The 14,505-nt window shown below is 28.7% G+C and overlaps 3 protein-coding genes across 5 annotated transcripts; 1 reads left to right on the forward strand and 2 right to left on the reverse strand.

Annotated features, from left to right (window-relative positions):
* Window positions 1–13: 13 nt before the first annotated feature.
* On the reverse strand, window positions 14–2,993 carry Mrrf2 (mitochondrial ribosome recycling factor 2). The gene is made up of 4 exons (XM_070304541.1): window positions 2,567–2,993; window positions 723–2,494; window positions 269–415; window positions 14–177 (listed from the first exon to the last, which is right to left on the reverse strand). The coding sequence occupies exons 1-4, from the start codon at window positions 2,718–2,720 to the stop codon at window positions 16–18; spliced, it is 2,235 nt and encodes a 744-aa protein (XP_070160642.1). The 5' UTR covers window positions 2,721–2,993; the 3' UTR covers window positions 14–15.
* A 351-nt stretch (window positions 2,994–3,344) lies between these two features.
* LOC138937598 (tax1-binding protein 3 homolog) lies at window positions 3,345–6,111 on the forward strand. The gene is made up of 3 exons (XM_070304005.1): window positions 3,345–3,724; window positions 3,977–4,105; window positions 4,199–6,111. The coding sequence occupies exons 1-3, from the start codon at window positions 3,668–3,670 to the stop codon at window positions 4,385–4,387; spliced, it is 375 nt and encodes a 124-aa protein (XP_070160106.1). The 5' UTR covers window positions 3,345–3,667; the 3' UTR covers window positions 4,388–6,111.
* Window positions 6,112–6,570: 459 nt separating this feature from the next.
* Retm (real-time) lies at window positions 6,571–14,422 on the reverse strand. Of its 3 annotated transcripts, none has more exons than XM_070304008.1 (16): window positions 13,812–13,890; window positions 13,455–13,604; window positions 12,991–13,122; window positions 12,711–12,839; window positions 12,490–12,593; window positions 12,101–12,180; window positions 11,709–12,011; window positions 11,473–11,561; window positions 11,254–11,391; window positions 11,006–11,126; window positions 10,796–10,920; window positions 10,238–10,309; window positions 9,249–9,495; window positions 9,005–9,120; window positions 8,492–8,634; window positions 6,571–8,365 (listed from the first exon to the last, which is right to left on the reverse strand). In XM_070304008.1, the coding sequence occupies exons 2-16, from the start codon at window positions 13,542–13,544 to the stop codon at window positions 8,296–8,298; spliced, it is 1,959 nt and encodes a 652-aa protein (XP_070160109.1). In that variant the 5' UTR covers window positions 13,545–13,604; window positions 13,812–13,890; the 3' UTR covers window positions 6,571–8,295. The 3 variants fall into 3 exon arrangements, with proteins under 3 accessions (XP_070160109.1, XP_070160107.1, XP_070160108.1); XM_070304006.1 differs by lacking the exon at window positions 13,812–13,890 and adding an exon at window positions 13,961–14,422 and having other exon boundaries at window positions 6,572–8,365; XM_070304007.1 differs by lacking the exons at window positions 10,238–10,309; window positions 13,812–13,890 and adding an exon at window positions 13,961–14,419 and having other exon boundaries at window positions 6,574–8,365.
* Between the last annotated feature and the right edge of the window lie 83 nt (window positions 14,423–14,505).

The following is a 14,505-nucleotide window of genomic DNA, read 5'->3' on the forward strand; positions in this document are numbered from 1 at the left end:
TTGTAATTATATATTTTAAAATCCTTTAAGTTTATAAATTGCTTTGTCTTCGACAGCAGCAGTCATGAGCTGATAATGGCTAAATTCCAATGAAAACATAGCGCTACCCGACGTGATAATTCTCAATGCTGTTGAATATCCCAATAATTCTGATAATGGTGTAAGAGTTCTAATCACCTATAAAATGTAATACAAATATCTTAATATGTGCGTAATTTAAATAGTTATACATTTTATTAGGAGTAAGAAGCAGAGAATTTATACTCGCCTTATTATTGCCTCGCATGTCGATTTGTTGTATTTCCGCTCTTCTACGAGTGAGATCAGCATTAATACTTGGGGAATATTCCTCCGGTGCAACAATCTCCAATTGCATGATGGGCTCTAGTAACATACTATTTCCATTTTGGAGCAACTATATATGTAAAAATATATATATATATATTATTAAGATATCTTCAAAGTATTTTGCTAGATAGATAATCAAGAATGATTGATGTCTGTTTATTCGTGATAATAAATTTACGATATATCTAGCTTTTTCCATATCTATATTATTTATTTTCAATTCTTATATACTACACATAACTGACCTCTCTTAGAATCTTAAATATATTGTATCATTTACTAAAGATAATAGAGTATAAATTTGATTTTGATATTGTCAAGCAATATATTAACTAATAGAATTTACATATATAATTTAAAGTATAGATCCCGACCTTTCGGATGCATTGTGAAGTAGTGGCGGAAACTATGGTGTCCGAAGTACCGCGTGCCACCTCTAGCCAGTGCAACTTGACGCCAACATTAATTACTGGACAGCTTAACTTGACGCCATGTAAAAAAGCAGATTTCACGCCACTTTTAATTGCATTTAGTACTCGCGGATGAATGCTGTCGATATTCGATGCGTTATCTGGAGATCTGTCCAGAAGCAGTTTTTCTTTACCTTCGTAATTAGGTATCAAGGACATAGTAATATTAACCTGGTGACTCGTCTGGCCTACCCTGTGTTCCACAACTAATGTATCTTTAACGGCTTCCTGAATTGTTTCTTTATAGGCAATTTGCAAAGGACCTAAATCTACGTCAATCTTATACTCTCTCTTGATTCGCTCTTTAATGATATCTATGTGCAACTCTCCCATTCCTGCAAGTACGATTTGGTCCGTTTCCGAATCATTTGTTACGCGCAAACTAGGATCCTCTCTCTGTAATTCCTGAAGTGCGGTTTCTAAGGCAGATTGCGCTGACAAAGAGGGCGGTTCTATGGAACAGAAAAAGACAGGATCGAGCAAGTTTGTTCCGGATGCGAAGAAATTGTTCACGTAGCCCGGTCGGTTCAAATTCTCCTTCAGCATAACGTCTTTAGCGCGGCTGCCAACGGACAAGCTCGTCGTCACTAGGTCACCTGTGATGGTGCCCTTTAATCCACCTACAGCCGCGATATTGCCAAAACCCACTTCGGCTACCTCTTCGTAATCATCGGCGCAGGCGATGTACAGGCGAGTACATTGTTCGCTTTGTTCGCGTGTCATGTTGTATAGCTTCTGGCCTTTTCTCATATTGCCAGAATAGATCCTGAAAAAAGTGATCGGACCTCTCTGCTTGTCGTGAACAATCTTGAAGACTCTGGCTGCCAGATTATTCTCGAAGTATCGATATGGATTTAAATCTTTTACAATTGCTGGCGATGGCAGATAAAGAATGACACTGTCCATTAAAGGCTGTACTCCTATATTTTTATAGGAACTCCCTAATATTACAGGCACACCTTTCCTATTTAAGGTGATTCTGCGTAACGAATCGACCAATATTTGCGATTGCACATTTTCCAGGGACTCTTGTTCTATAATAATATCAGCTAGTTTGTCATCCAAGCCTGACAATTTATCAGTCAACACTCGTCGCTTCTCACTGGCTATGTCCCATAATCTTCCATTATCTTTTTCAGTTATTTTTGTTTTTATTAGGTTTATACCTTGATGTTTCTTATCAAATGTCAGTTTTTCCATAGTTATTATATCTATGATACCTTCTAAGACTCCTGCTTCCTTCATGGGGATTTGAATAGGTAATGTCTCTATATTTAATTTGGATTCAATAGACTGTAAACTCATGTCAAAGTCAGCATCAGCTCTATCCATTTTGTTAATATAAATTATTCGAGGAATATTATACCTATCAGCTTGTCTGGAAACTGTTAATGTCTGGGCTTCTACACCAGCAGAACCATCCAAGACTACAATTGCTCCATCTAATATTTGCAAAGTTTGTTCAACTTCCATAGTAAAATCAATATGACCAGGAGTATCTATCAAATTAAAGCGATAATCTTTCCAATTGAATGTAACAGCAGCTGAGGTGATGGTTATTCCACGCTGCCGCTCCTGTTCCATGTAATCAGTCACTGTATTGCCATGATGCACTTCTCCCATATTTTTGATAAGACCAGAGTAGAATAACATCCTCTCGGTTGTGGTGGTTTTCCCTGGAAAAAAAAAATACACTAGTGTTCAAAGAAACCAAATAAATTGATAATTAGCATAGTGGAAATACGAACCAGCATCTATGTGCGCCAATATGCCAATGTTTCGTATCTTTGCAATATTACGTTCTTTCCTTTTAAATTCTTCCTTTGGTATAGACACATTTTTGTGCATATATCGGACGCGTAGTTTACACCATGATGTCTTTAACAAATTATTCTTCAACATTTTTTTAATGATGCACTCACAGAATCTGACAATGTTTTATAAATTACTTCCTTTCTGTCCCTATTTGAGCGTAATCATTTTTTTAAATCCAATTTCTTCCTCTTTCATATTTTGTGCTTCTTATATTTATATTTTATTTGTTACTATCAGAAAAACATTTTTAATAATGTAAATAAGTTTTCTTTTTGTAAACAATTGTTATTTTTCGAGAGCAAATGTGTATTTAAAAATCACTTTTTGTTATTTTATTAATATTGTTATAAAAGAAAAAGATATATGGAATTAATACATTTAATAATATTGTAACCTAAAAATACTTATATTGTTCGAATCGAAAAAATTATAGATATATATTAAGTTTAGAATAGACTGTTGCATTTATTAGATAATAAAAAGAAAGCATCACACATTTTTTCCAGTTTTACAAGACACCTTTTATTTGAAAAATATCCAATAAAATATAAAAGAGACAGAAATCAAATTAAGAATATACATGTCTCTTTCTAATTCTATGGCCCCAATTTTCTATAGGATAAGGATAGTTAGATAGTATAGTATAGGTATAGGACATAGGCGTATAGGAGAGGCTCATTTCAACAAACTGTAGATTTCAATGCGATTCATACTTTCATACGTCTATCTCGATAACGCGCATGATTGTCAAGAGCGTCATTGCTCGTTTAGAAAGTCCAGTTAGCAATCATCTGTTCGTACTCCAAAATTTATAAAAAATTTTGTTACTTCAACACTCGCATTAGATCGTTCGCACGAGAAACGAATTTTTTCGTCTGTTCGAATATTATATTCGCAAGTCCAAGTTGAAACTCGTATCGCGATATAATATAAATTTGTTATTATTCGTGCATTATTGGTGTGAGCGATTGCACGTGAATCATCGGAAAGATTTATTAAGAGGAAAACGCGTAGCAGAGCCCAAGTTCCTTATTATGTGCGCGAAAATGGCTTTTCAACATCAGCCGGGTACCGCAATGGAGTGCCTAAGCGTACGTATTATTCTTTAATTTTGTCATGTGTAATTGTGTTATTCACGTCCTGTATACAAACCTTTTGCTATAAGGACGTCTCAAGAGCTCACAATAGTGAGTACGGGCTTAGCGAACCCGGGAAACCCGAGTTACTAAGGGAATATTACTTTCCCTAAATACAGTTTAACTGGCAACATTCTTCAAATAGTTAATGCTTTTGACATTATTGTGCATCATATTATATTGTATATATTTATTACTTAATTATAGATACCAATTACATTACACAAAGAAACAGAAATTAATGAGAATGGCGAAGAAGTAATGAAATGTGGTTTTAAAATTGGTGGTGGAATCGATCAAGATTTCACAAAAAGTCCACAGGGTTATACGGACAATGTAAGATATTATATTATTGAAAATATATCGCTTAGATATGTTTTTTATTATTTTAAGATAACGTAAGAACTTGACATCAATTTTTCTTTTCAGGGTATATATGTAACAGAAGTACACGAAGGATCACCAGCTGCAAAAAGTGGTCTTAGAATGCATGATAAAATTTTACAATGCAATGGGTATGACTTTACAATGGTAACTCACAAGAAAGCAGTTTCTTATATAAGAAAGCATCCAGTGTTAAATCTTTTAGTAGCTCGTAAAGGTGTCACCAGTACTTAAAGATATGCCAAAAGAAATTTTACCGATCAATATTTATTTCTTAATATACTTTAAGGAAGTGTTTGCCTATCCAATCTATTTTTTCTGCCAAATATTATAGTAGATATTAGGAAAATCTTAAGCCATTACATCAATATGAAGATATTGTTAAATCATGTAGTTAAGGAAGTTAAAGTTTGTCTGTTTATTTTAAAACTGAGACAAGAAGTCAAACTAATCTGATATTGTTAGTTAATATTGTTAACATAGTCAGTTTCTTCTGACTTGGAATTATCGAGATCGAGTATTTCCTCTAATCCACTATTTCTTTTTAATTTCCATTCTTATTCTAATAATATATACAATGAAAATGTGCGCTTTGTCTTTCATTCCAATATGACAAACGTTTCGAGAAAAACGGCGCAAGAATAGAGTTCTATTTTAGAAGAAAATAATTGAGTTATAATAGAGAAAAAATGAGATCAGAGGAATACTAGAAAAGTATCTTTATAAAAAAGTTTAAAAAGAGAAATGCCAAAGTATAATAAAATTGCATTAAATTATATATATCTTTGACTATAGAAACATAAATTGCTGATTTTCTTCTTATAAAAGAGGGCACTATTAAGGATTTAGGTCTATTTGTTATATTTTATGGATTTTAAAAATAAATTTATGTATCCTTTCTTTAGTCAGTTTAGTCAATAAATCTAAATATGACTGCTTTACAGTTTCATAGTCAAAGATATGCGTAATAGATACATAATATCCACTTTTATAACTATATATTCTTTAAGTTCAACTGCAGAGCAAAGAGAATTGATATTTGTGTGTGAGAAAAAGATATTTAAGAGAAAATTCTGAAACCTTCCAAATATTCATACTATAAGAGTTATTCTCTCTTTATAAAGAGTATGATATTTCTTAGAAAAATTTTAGAACAATTCAGATCTATATTATTAGTTATTTTATTATATTTTTTATTCATATTATTATAAAATTATTGTGTGATAAATTAATCTACTCTTCTTAATATGTATATCTAAAATTAATGTGGAGTGAAACATTCCAAGCTATCTGCCTAACACATTTATAGATTTAATATTGTATTATTAAATATTAATAATCTTTACCAATTAGAAACTAAATTTACTTATGAGATTTTGTATTTTTCGCATGTCTTTTTTATCTATTTAGCACAGTCTCAATTATTATGAGATATATCAAGATGTTTCATGAGGAGTGATAAAAATAATATATTCATATAATTTTTCCTAATTTTCTATGAAAATAAAAGGAGATTATAATTGCATTTTTAACATTGTTTAGCAAATAGTCATGCTACGAAATAATGCGATACTATATGTAAATAGAAATAGCAAACATCTCTTTTTTGTACTTCGTCTCTTTGTTTTTATCCAAAGGACGAATTTTTATGTATTTTGTAATTTTTGATACAATATGAAAAGATAAAAATAATTTTATATCTTATTTCTTTTTTTAAGATGGATTTTAATAAATATGATGAAAAATCGAGAGTTCTTGCATGATGTATGTAAAGACACATAGCTTTGGGAACATTATTATTACGTATATATATCCTAGTCTAGTAAAATGTCTCTTGAAACGTTTCATATATACCTTATGTGTACAATGGACGTGTAAAATGTACAGTTGCAAAGTGTATGTATATACTTGAATATATATGTACGAATTGTAGAATACAATGTTATGAAAAGCCAAAGAAATTGTTAAAACCACTCTTTTTGTTATTTTATTTATCCTAATCTAATTTGAAAAGATTACCCAAAATGTATGATTACTATTTGTAAATGTCAAAACTTGGAAACAGATTTTTTTATATTCAATAATAATAATAACTGAATCAATTTGTTTGAACTTTATTGCCTCCAATATTAATGTATGATGACAACAGAAATAACAACTACTAGTTAGGTCGCAATACTTGATACACAATACTTCAAATCAGCAGCATATTATGTCGTTTTGTTTTCAATTCAAAAGTAAATATCATAATTCCTAGTTATAAATAAAGATGCATATTGCATTATCAGATAGTAATAAGTTTTACGAGTATTTTCTTAATATTCACATACAAATGATAATAATAGTAATAAATTTTATGAATATCTTCTTAATATTCACATACACACAAATGATAAATTTATACATATTCTATATTTCTTTGTTGTAATAATATACTACATATATTCTTCATACATACTAGTTATACAACTACATTCTAAAAATTTTTGTAGATGCTGTTAAAATGAATAACTGTTAAACATATTTTTAATCAACTATTTAACAAATATAACTGACTGATCATGTTATTACACCATATACTATTCTAGCAAAAACACATCTGTTTTTTGTGTTCATTCTAAAAATCTTCATTTGAAAAATACATTGTTTCTTTAACTGGACTATTACTAATTGCAATTAATCATCATCAAGATGGAATTTGTTAAGAATACATGGGAATAATATTTCTATTCATTGTGATATAGTTAATTAATAAATAGAGCTTGTAATCTTACAAATTATATCTTGATGATTAAAGATAATTTCTTATAAAGCTTTCTCTATGTATTTTCATAGAATGTTTTATATCGTTTTAGAAAGTATGAGTATATTCTTTCAACACACTTTCTCTATTTTTTATATTATTCTCATCCTAATTATGTGACTATTTTATTATATAATATTTATTCTTCTTTATTTTTTCTTATCCTGCATTGTAGAGAGAGAGAGAGAGAGAGAATTAATTAAGCTTACCTAATTATTACACTTTAATTATATTAACAGTATTTTGTCATTAAATAATTTATACAAATATTATGTATAAAGTTAATGAATTTTTGTAAAATATCTAAAAATTAATAATAATATTTTAAAATATTATCTTGTTGCCGAAACTTATTCACAATTTTTTTAGTGAATATGAATTGTATTCTGTATTAATATATTATACTATAATTTCTCAAAATTAATTTTCTCTCTGTTTAATTTCTGATCATTCGGTCCATTGTACTTGAAAGTATTTTCATCATTGGCACATAATAGATTACTAAAAACATATTATGTATTATGTTTTCATTAATTTTTAGATAGATAGAAAACGCAGGTAATTTATTTAATAATAAATTAACATACTAGAAACAATAATTTATATTGTGATCGTACAACTTATTAATCTCCTTGACTACATTAAAAGATTTGTGGAAATATATAAAAAATAATTTAAATACGATACATGTTCCATTATTCAGAGCAATGGAATGTTGTTTAATATAGTATATTACTATAAATATATCTTTTTTATGCAACTTTCCTTAATAATAATTTGAGTAAAATGTAATCTTATGAGGGAAGAACATTTTTCGTTACCCGTGTTGTTTATGTGTAAATATATGTGTTTTTATAAATTAATATTAAATCACAATTCAATTGCACAATTTGTATTACCGTCTACTTTAGAGCTGGAAATTATAATGTGCTTTTCCAACGGTATCCTTATTCTTTATATTGCAATATGATCTATATTAAATGTACAAGTTTTTATTTTGAGTACTAAATTTCCTCTACATTTCATCTTTATATGAAAATAAAGTTTAAGTAAATAACATTATTATATATTATATTATTGTTTAACAACTATAATGTATCATTGGCTTTGTAATTGTCAACGTGAGTATTTTAGGCTTGAGAATTGGATTGGTGATGTGTACATAGAGGCAACTGCGTCAAAAAAAGATTAAAATATCAGATTAATTAAAATCTGAATTGCATTGTAGTTTCCTTAAACACAAATTAAAGATTCATGTTTTTATAACATATATCACTAAAACATTAAAAATGAAATGACTTCATGTCTCTTGCAATTCAACGTTCACCTCCATCGCTTTTCATCTGGATAATGATGAGCTAGCCTCTGATCTTCCACTCATAGCAGATTGCAAACTCATCATTGAACCTCTAAAAGAAACCAATGAAAATGTCAATACAGAAAATGTTATTTTATTCTGATAAGTGAAAAATATGTATTATATGTGCATCTTATGTAAGATTTTCATTTTATTTTATTTCAAATATTTTATGCACCTGTAATGTGCAGATGGCAATGTCTCATAAAAATACATAAGTTGAGCTTTGTGAGAGCTGATAGATGGAAGAAATTCGGCTTGGTCTTCTTGATTTTGCCATTGTAATATGTAGGTGCCTGCTTCTTGCATGATATGTGTTCCCTATACAAGGATTAATAATTCCATAAAAGTAGCAATAATTATATAATTGTACTAGCATGTCTACATACACTATATAGAATCATTCACGGAAATATTTAGATAAATCTCACAGGAAGATAAAAATGTGAAATTTTACTTTATGACAAATATATCTGTGTGTTTGTATTTTAACATACAGGACACAAATATAATTTAAATTATTACAATTAAATTAGCATAATAAAATTAAAAAATATATAAAAAGATATATATATATATTTTTTTTATATTTTTTGCCCAAATATTTTCATCAGTGATTGCATATATGAATCCATCGATATATTTTCTCATATCAAATATCAATACATAAATTATGTAAAAGAATACATACTTGAATGCTTTCACCATCATGACAAACTATACTAGGCTCGGCTTTAACATAATTATCTTTTAATTCTTTTGCAGCAATGATTTCATGGTCACCACCTATTGCAAGCTCTGGAATTTCTACAAAACAATCAACGCTTTCTTAGCACTGTAATGTGTATATAATACCTCTATTTTAAGTCGTTCAAAAATATTATTTATGTGTAATATATGTGATTTCATTATAATCTGTGTTTCTAATATTTTACCTGCTATATCACCATTTTCATTATTTCGTGATTTGTGGAGTACTGTAAATACAACATTATGCCGCATTACATCAAAATCCCATGTTAGAACAGCACCTGGATCATCTGATTCTATGAACACATGATGCGTTTGGCCACGACTCAAACTGATGGAGTGATATAAACTATGCTCATGTTCACCGGAGGTACCCTCCAAGTCCACTTTGTATAAGTTCTTCGGGACTACCCTACCTTCCATTATGTATGTCTGACATTTTAATAGAAATAAAAGAGTTATAGATATATTTATACTTTATATTATATCTTTGTTATAGAGTGGGGGGGGGGGGGGAGGATATATACATATAAATCTATGAAATATTTAATAAATTTTTATTCTAATTAATAGCTAATCAAATTTTAGCTGCTTAATGGTTTTTAAACATTCAAAATCTAGATTTATCTAATTATATTATTTAGTTATACATCTTTGATGAAAACTGTTTAAAATATTCTAAAATTTAAGCACGCAGAATTACTTCACTTTTCGTGCCCCCCCCTCCCCTCCCACTAATGTTCTATATTCTTTAATTAGTGCTTGAACTTGCGTGCATTACATGGGTTTCTGATCATGTTTAATGATACACATAAATAATGTTGTGTTTCAATGAACTTTTCAAATTTTTATATATTTAGAAATAAGTAAAAATTTTATAGCAGAGAGAGTGAATGATTCGTATATGAACTAATCTGGTCTCAGATATAAATGACATATGACAGAAAGATAAAGAGACATACAAATGTGATACAGACAATGCTTATGTATCTAGCAATTGCTGATATTACATTTAATAATTTTCGATTAATGCTTCTTTGTTATACCAAAATATAATAATGTGCATTATTAATAAATATGAGAACGTCACATTTTTTTGTTCCACTAAAGCTAGTTAGCTGCAAAGGATAATTTCTACAATATATTGAACATTAATTTTCTATCATTTTCTTACACTGTTCGCAGTTGTGTCGAAAATGTAAAATCTTCGAGGTACCATACTATAGACTTCGCATATATTCATTTCCTAATGTTCAACATGCAATATATTACAACAGTATGAGTATATTTCAAGAAACGACGCTATTGTATGTGTATTTTTCCAAAAAGAGAGTATTGAAACTTTTTTATAAACTAAATACTTAATTGCCATAAAGTAAAAATATATCCATAAGATTATTATAATAATCTAGTATTAATGATTGTGTACTATAATATATATTGTATTATATTTTGTTTATACAATACATAAATTATATTAGAATCTGTTAAATGCTTATTTACGATGCCATATATAAAAGCGTTTGGTTAGTACATAACGTATAATATTTGTATATAAAATATTAATATTAATAATATATTATTGAAATGTGAAATTCAATAATATATGCAATATTTACAATATATATATATATATATATACATTGTATATTAATGCATATATATTATTATATAAACTCCACATATCAATAATAAATATATCAATTTTTTGCTAATATTATTGTAGTCTTACCTCTGAGGAACCACCAAGGAATTCAGGAATAAACTCTTGATTAATGTATTCACTAAGACCTCCGGAACCCTGTTCCTGATAGTCTGAACCGCAATAGAAAATAAACTTTTTCCTAGTATTTTCATCTGCAATTTTAATAAATATATAATTAGTAAAAAAATATTTACAATAATCAGTTTATAATTTGAATTAATAATTATATAATCTCACTAATAAAAGTGCTGATAAGTGTCCATAAAATAGGGAAGCACCTAGGAGCACGTATGATTAAAACTCTTCCCATTGTTTCTGGATAATTTGCTTCGACTATTTCTATTATTCTCAATAATGCCTAGAACAAATTAAGCAAATTTAAATTGTTATATTAAGCAATATATCATCATTTGTGACATATGAAATATATAAATTAATATATTCTAGCTATAAATTATATTTGTTTCTTATTAAAACACTCATACTTTTATCCCAGGTCTCCATAAATGACGCATATTTAAACCTTCTAAATCTATCAATAAAGTCCATTGCGAGACTGGATGTCCCCAAGCAGTAGTAGCTTCTTCCATCAAGTGTAGACCTTCTTCGCAGATATGTAAAGCCTGCAAAAAAGTAAGATGAAACTATTAAATATCACTTTAAACGATTTTTTTTTTAGATACTTCCAAATAAATCTAACTTACTAGTAATAACAATTCATCTTCCCCAATCGATTTAAGTAGACCTTTGACATCCATTTGACCCAGTCTTAAAATATATAAAGGTCGTCCATCTATATATCAAAGGATGCATAATTAGAAAAAATATGGTATATCTCTGATGCATCTTTTTATGTATGACATATATTAATATTATTATTTTCCACAGCATAGTCCAATATAGTATGACATTTGTAGCAATTTTCTTATTGAGTGATTACCTTTATCAAAGTGATGCCAACCACCAGGAAAATAATCTTTAATTACTTGTGGCATTTCATATTCATCAAGAAGTTTATCGATTTGATGTTTCTTTCTCCAATGTAAGGATTGTGTTAACATTTCTTTAGCCTTTTCGACCGAAAATTCGGTAGCCCTCAGGAATCGTAGAACCGTTGCATAACCAGGTACTGAGCTTCCTCTCAGCTCCTCTATACTATGTCTAAGTTGCACTAATTTGCTTTCCTGTATCATGTCTAGTTTTCCTAAGTATCTCTCTATATAATCCGAAGATAGTTGCATCTCTGAGAATAAGAAAAATAAAAATAAGTTATTACATATGCACTCTATTATTTATCAAAATAATATATATTAGAGAAGATAATATGCATACCTCTTTTGCTGGGCAGTTTGCTGTCGGCATTACATAATTCTTTGTCATTATATAACTCATTATTTTCAACCACATTTTTCCTATATAAAAAAAGTAACCATTGCAAACCGAAAATAATTGTTCAATATAAATTGTTAGTATGAATTTATAATTTTAGGTAAAATGTGTTAAATGTTTACTGCTGGAATTAAAATTGTAATATGTTACACACAATTAGGAAGATTCTGAATATTATTTTTTTATACAGACAATCACTTGTGCTCTTGATGTCTGAAGTGCTTATCCATGATGATGCTTTCTTACAAGCAATGCAAAATTTATGCAGTCAAGAGGTATAGATTTTAACATATTTATAATTTAAAATTTAATATTATCACAAATATACTTACTTTTCTTCTTCAGAAGATTCTTCCTGTGGATCTTTCCAAGGAGAAACATAGGTAATGCCTTCTTCTTTCAATTGATTTACAAAGTATTCAATAATTTCCTTACCCTTTAATTAAACATAATGTAATTATATCTTATGTGATAATAAAGTTGATATACTGTTACTGTATTATAATCATTCATTATTTGTAGAATAGTTTAGAAACTCTACTGTGCATAGTACCTTAGCAATATTTTGAGCATATTGCTTCATTGCTAATTTTTCCATCGAGTTTTCAAAACCAAAAAAATTTTTAATATCTAAACTTGCCGTTTGTTCAAAACAAGTCCATTCTGAATTTTCAGGATGAATCTAAAGAAAGACAAACAAAAGTAGAATCTAGTTATTTTTTATATATTAAGTTAGAAAATATGCAATACAATATTTCTAACATAGAGAAAAAGTATAGTTTTATAAAATATCTGTGTATATGTATGTGTAAATGAATTTATGTCATACTTACAAAATATCTACATTTTTCAATAACTGTTACTCTATTGGCAAAACTTTCGTTGAATGCTTCTATTTCTAAAACATTATTCCGTCTATCTAAAACATTCCTTTGAATGAAGTATACAAAATCTACACCAATTATCTGAAATAAACGATATATTACTGAACATTGTTTCCTGAATACAACAGAAACTATTTTAGTAATATTAGAAATGTTTAATTTCATAGCTACTAATATATATCTCCTCAAAATCTATAAAATAAGATAAAACTAGAAATATCAAGTATCTTAGATCTAATATAAACCATCTATTAATAACAATAAAAATAATAAATTTTCACAATAACTAAATGACAGATTAAATGTCATAATAAGTATAAGACCAATTATATATATTTGATATATATATATGATGCATATCTGATATATATATATATATATATATATATATATATATATATATATGAACAAACCTTTTTTAAAATATAAGGTGCTTCAACATTTAATTTACATCGTCTTTCTGTGGTTCTAATAGCACCGTTCTCGCTCTCTTCATCTAGCATAATTTCACATCCAATAAAAACTGGTATTTGTGGACATGTTGGAAATCTACGTTCGTATGCCTGTGAACAAATAAAATATTTTCTTGTTTGCCTTGTGCATTACATGATTATTAATTCGCTTCATGAGACAAAATTCTAAAAGCGATTAAATGACTTGCATGTTTAAATTTATTGTTAAAGTAAAAAAAAAAAAAGAATGACATTTATAAGATAATTGCTCTGGATATATATATATATATATATATATGTATATATATGATTTAATACAGGTATTCGCCTGATTCGGCTGTTGGATCGGTTATTGGATTATCTGGGATATGCACACATGTGCTGTGAAGGATATAAGAATACGGAGTGCTCAATAAATAATTTATGACGGCCAAGTTCGAAGGTTGTATAATACATAATAAACATACCATCATAACAAGAGCGAACGGATGCTTGTAAACTCGCACAGGTGATTGATATTGTTGAACCATGTTTGTTTATTTTCTTTACACGTTTTTGTATATCTCGGATTTACACTATTATATATTCACAAAATTTATGATAATTCGATCACACTATATACACTTAGCTATTACAGCTAATCAATTGGCAGACGGAAGCAGACGGTGACTGACGGAGACGGAATGCTATCCAATTAGGGGTAGAGAAGTACTGTCACTGTTTATCGAGAAACAGGTAGAGTAGAAGGTTGCGAGCATAAGTGGCGAACGCTGCTCCTAGTGCCATCTTGTGACGCCACAACTAAAATATTACGCGATACGATACATCTTGTCTATTTATACACTATGACTGAAACACTCCTCTTTCAATTCGAATCCTTCCAGTCATTCAGATAGGAAGAAGTTCTCTTTCAATTAGTTTCGGAACGCGCAAAAATCTGCTAATATTGTGTGAAAAATCATTAATATATTTATACATTCATTCAGAGATATATTATATGTGTATGTATAAT

Source organism: Polyergus mexicanus, unplaced genomic scaffold (assembly GCF_030449975.1).
Source record: "Polyergus mexicanus isolate NDT 795.1 unplaced genomic scaffold, iyPolMexi1.0 SCAF_11, whole genome shotgun sequence".
In the NCBI taxonomy this organism is placed as follows: Eukaryota; Metazoa; Arthropoda; class Insecta; order Hymenoptera; family Formicidae; genus Polyergus; species Polyergus mexicanus.

Excerpts from the sequence above, each read along its gene's own strand:
- Mrrf2 (XM_070304541.1), bottom strand. The coding sequence starts at position 2,720 with ATGTTGAAGAATAATTTGTTAAAGACATCATGGTGTAAACTACGCGTC. Across the intron at positions 416-722 it reads CTTCACAATGCATCCGAAAG|TTGCTCCAAAATGGAAATAG; the intron begins GTCGGGATCTAT and ends TTACATATATAG. Across the intron at positions 178-268 it reads ACATGCGAGGCAATAATAAG|GTGATTAGAACTCTTACACC; the intron begins GCGAGTATAAAT and ends TACATTTTATAG.
- LOC138937598 (XM_070304005.1), top strand. The coding sequence starts at position 3,668 with ATGTGCGCGAAAATGGCTTTTCAACATCAGCCGGGTACCGCAATGGAG. Across the intron at positions 3,725-3,976 it reads CCGCAATGGAGTGCCTAAGC|ATACCAATTACATTACACAA; the intron begins GTACGTATTATT and ends ACTTAATTATAG. Across the intron at positions 4,106-4,198 it reads CACAGGGTTATACGGACAAT|GGTATATATGTAACAGAAGT; the intron begins GTAAGATATTAT and ends TTTTCTTTTCAG.
- Retm (XM_070304006.1), bottom strand. The coding sequence starts at position 14,023 with ATGGTTCAACAATATCAATCACCTGTGCGAGTTTACAAGCATCCGTTC. Across the intron at positions 12,594-12,710 it reads ATGCTCAAAATATTGCTAAG|GGTAAGGAAATTATTGAATA; the intron begins GTACTATGCACA and ends GTTTAATTAAAG. Across the intron at positions 11,392-11,472 it reads AAGATGAATTGTTATTACTA|GCTTTACATATCTGCGAAGA; the intron begins GTAAGTTAGATT and ends ACTTTTTTGCAG.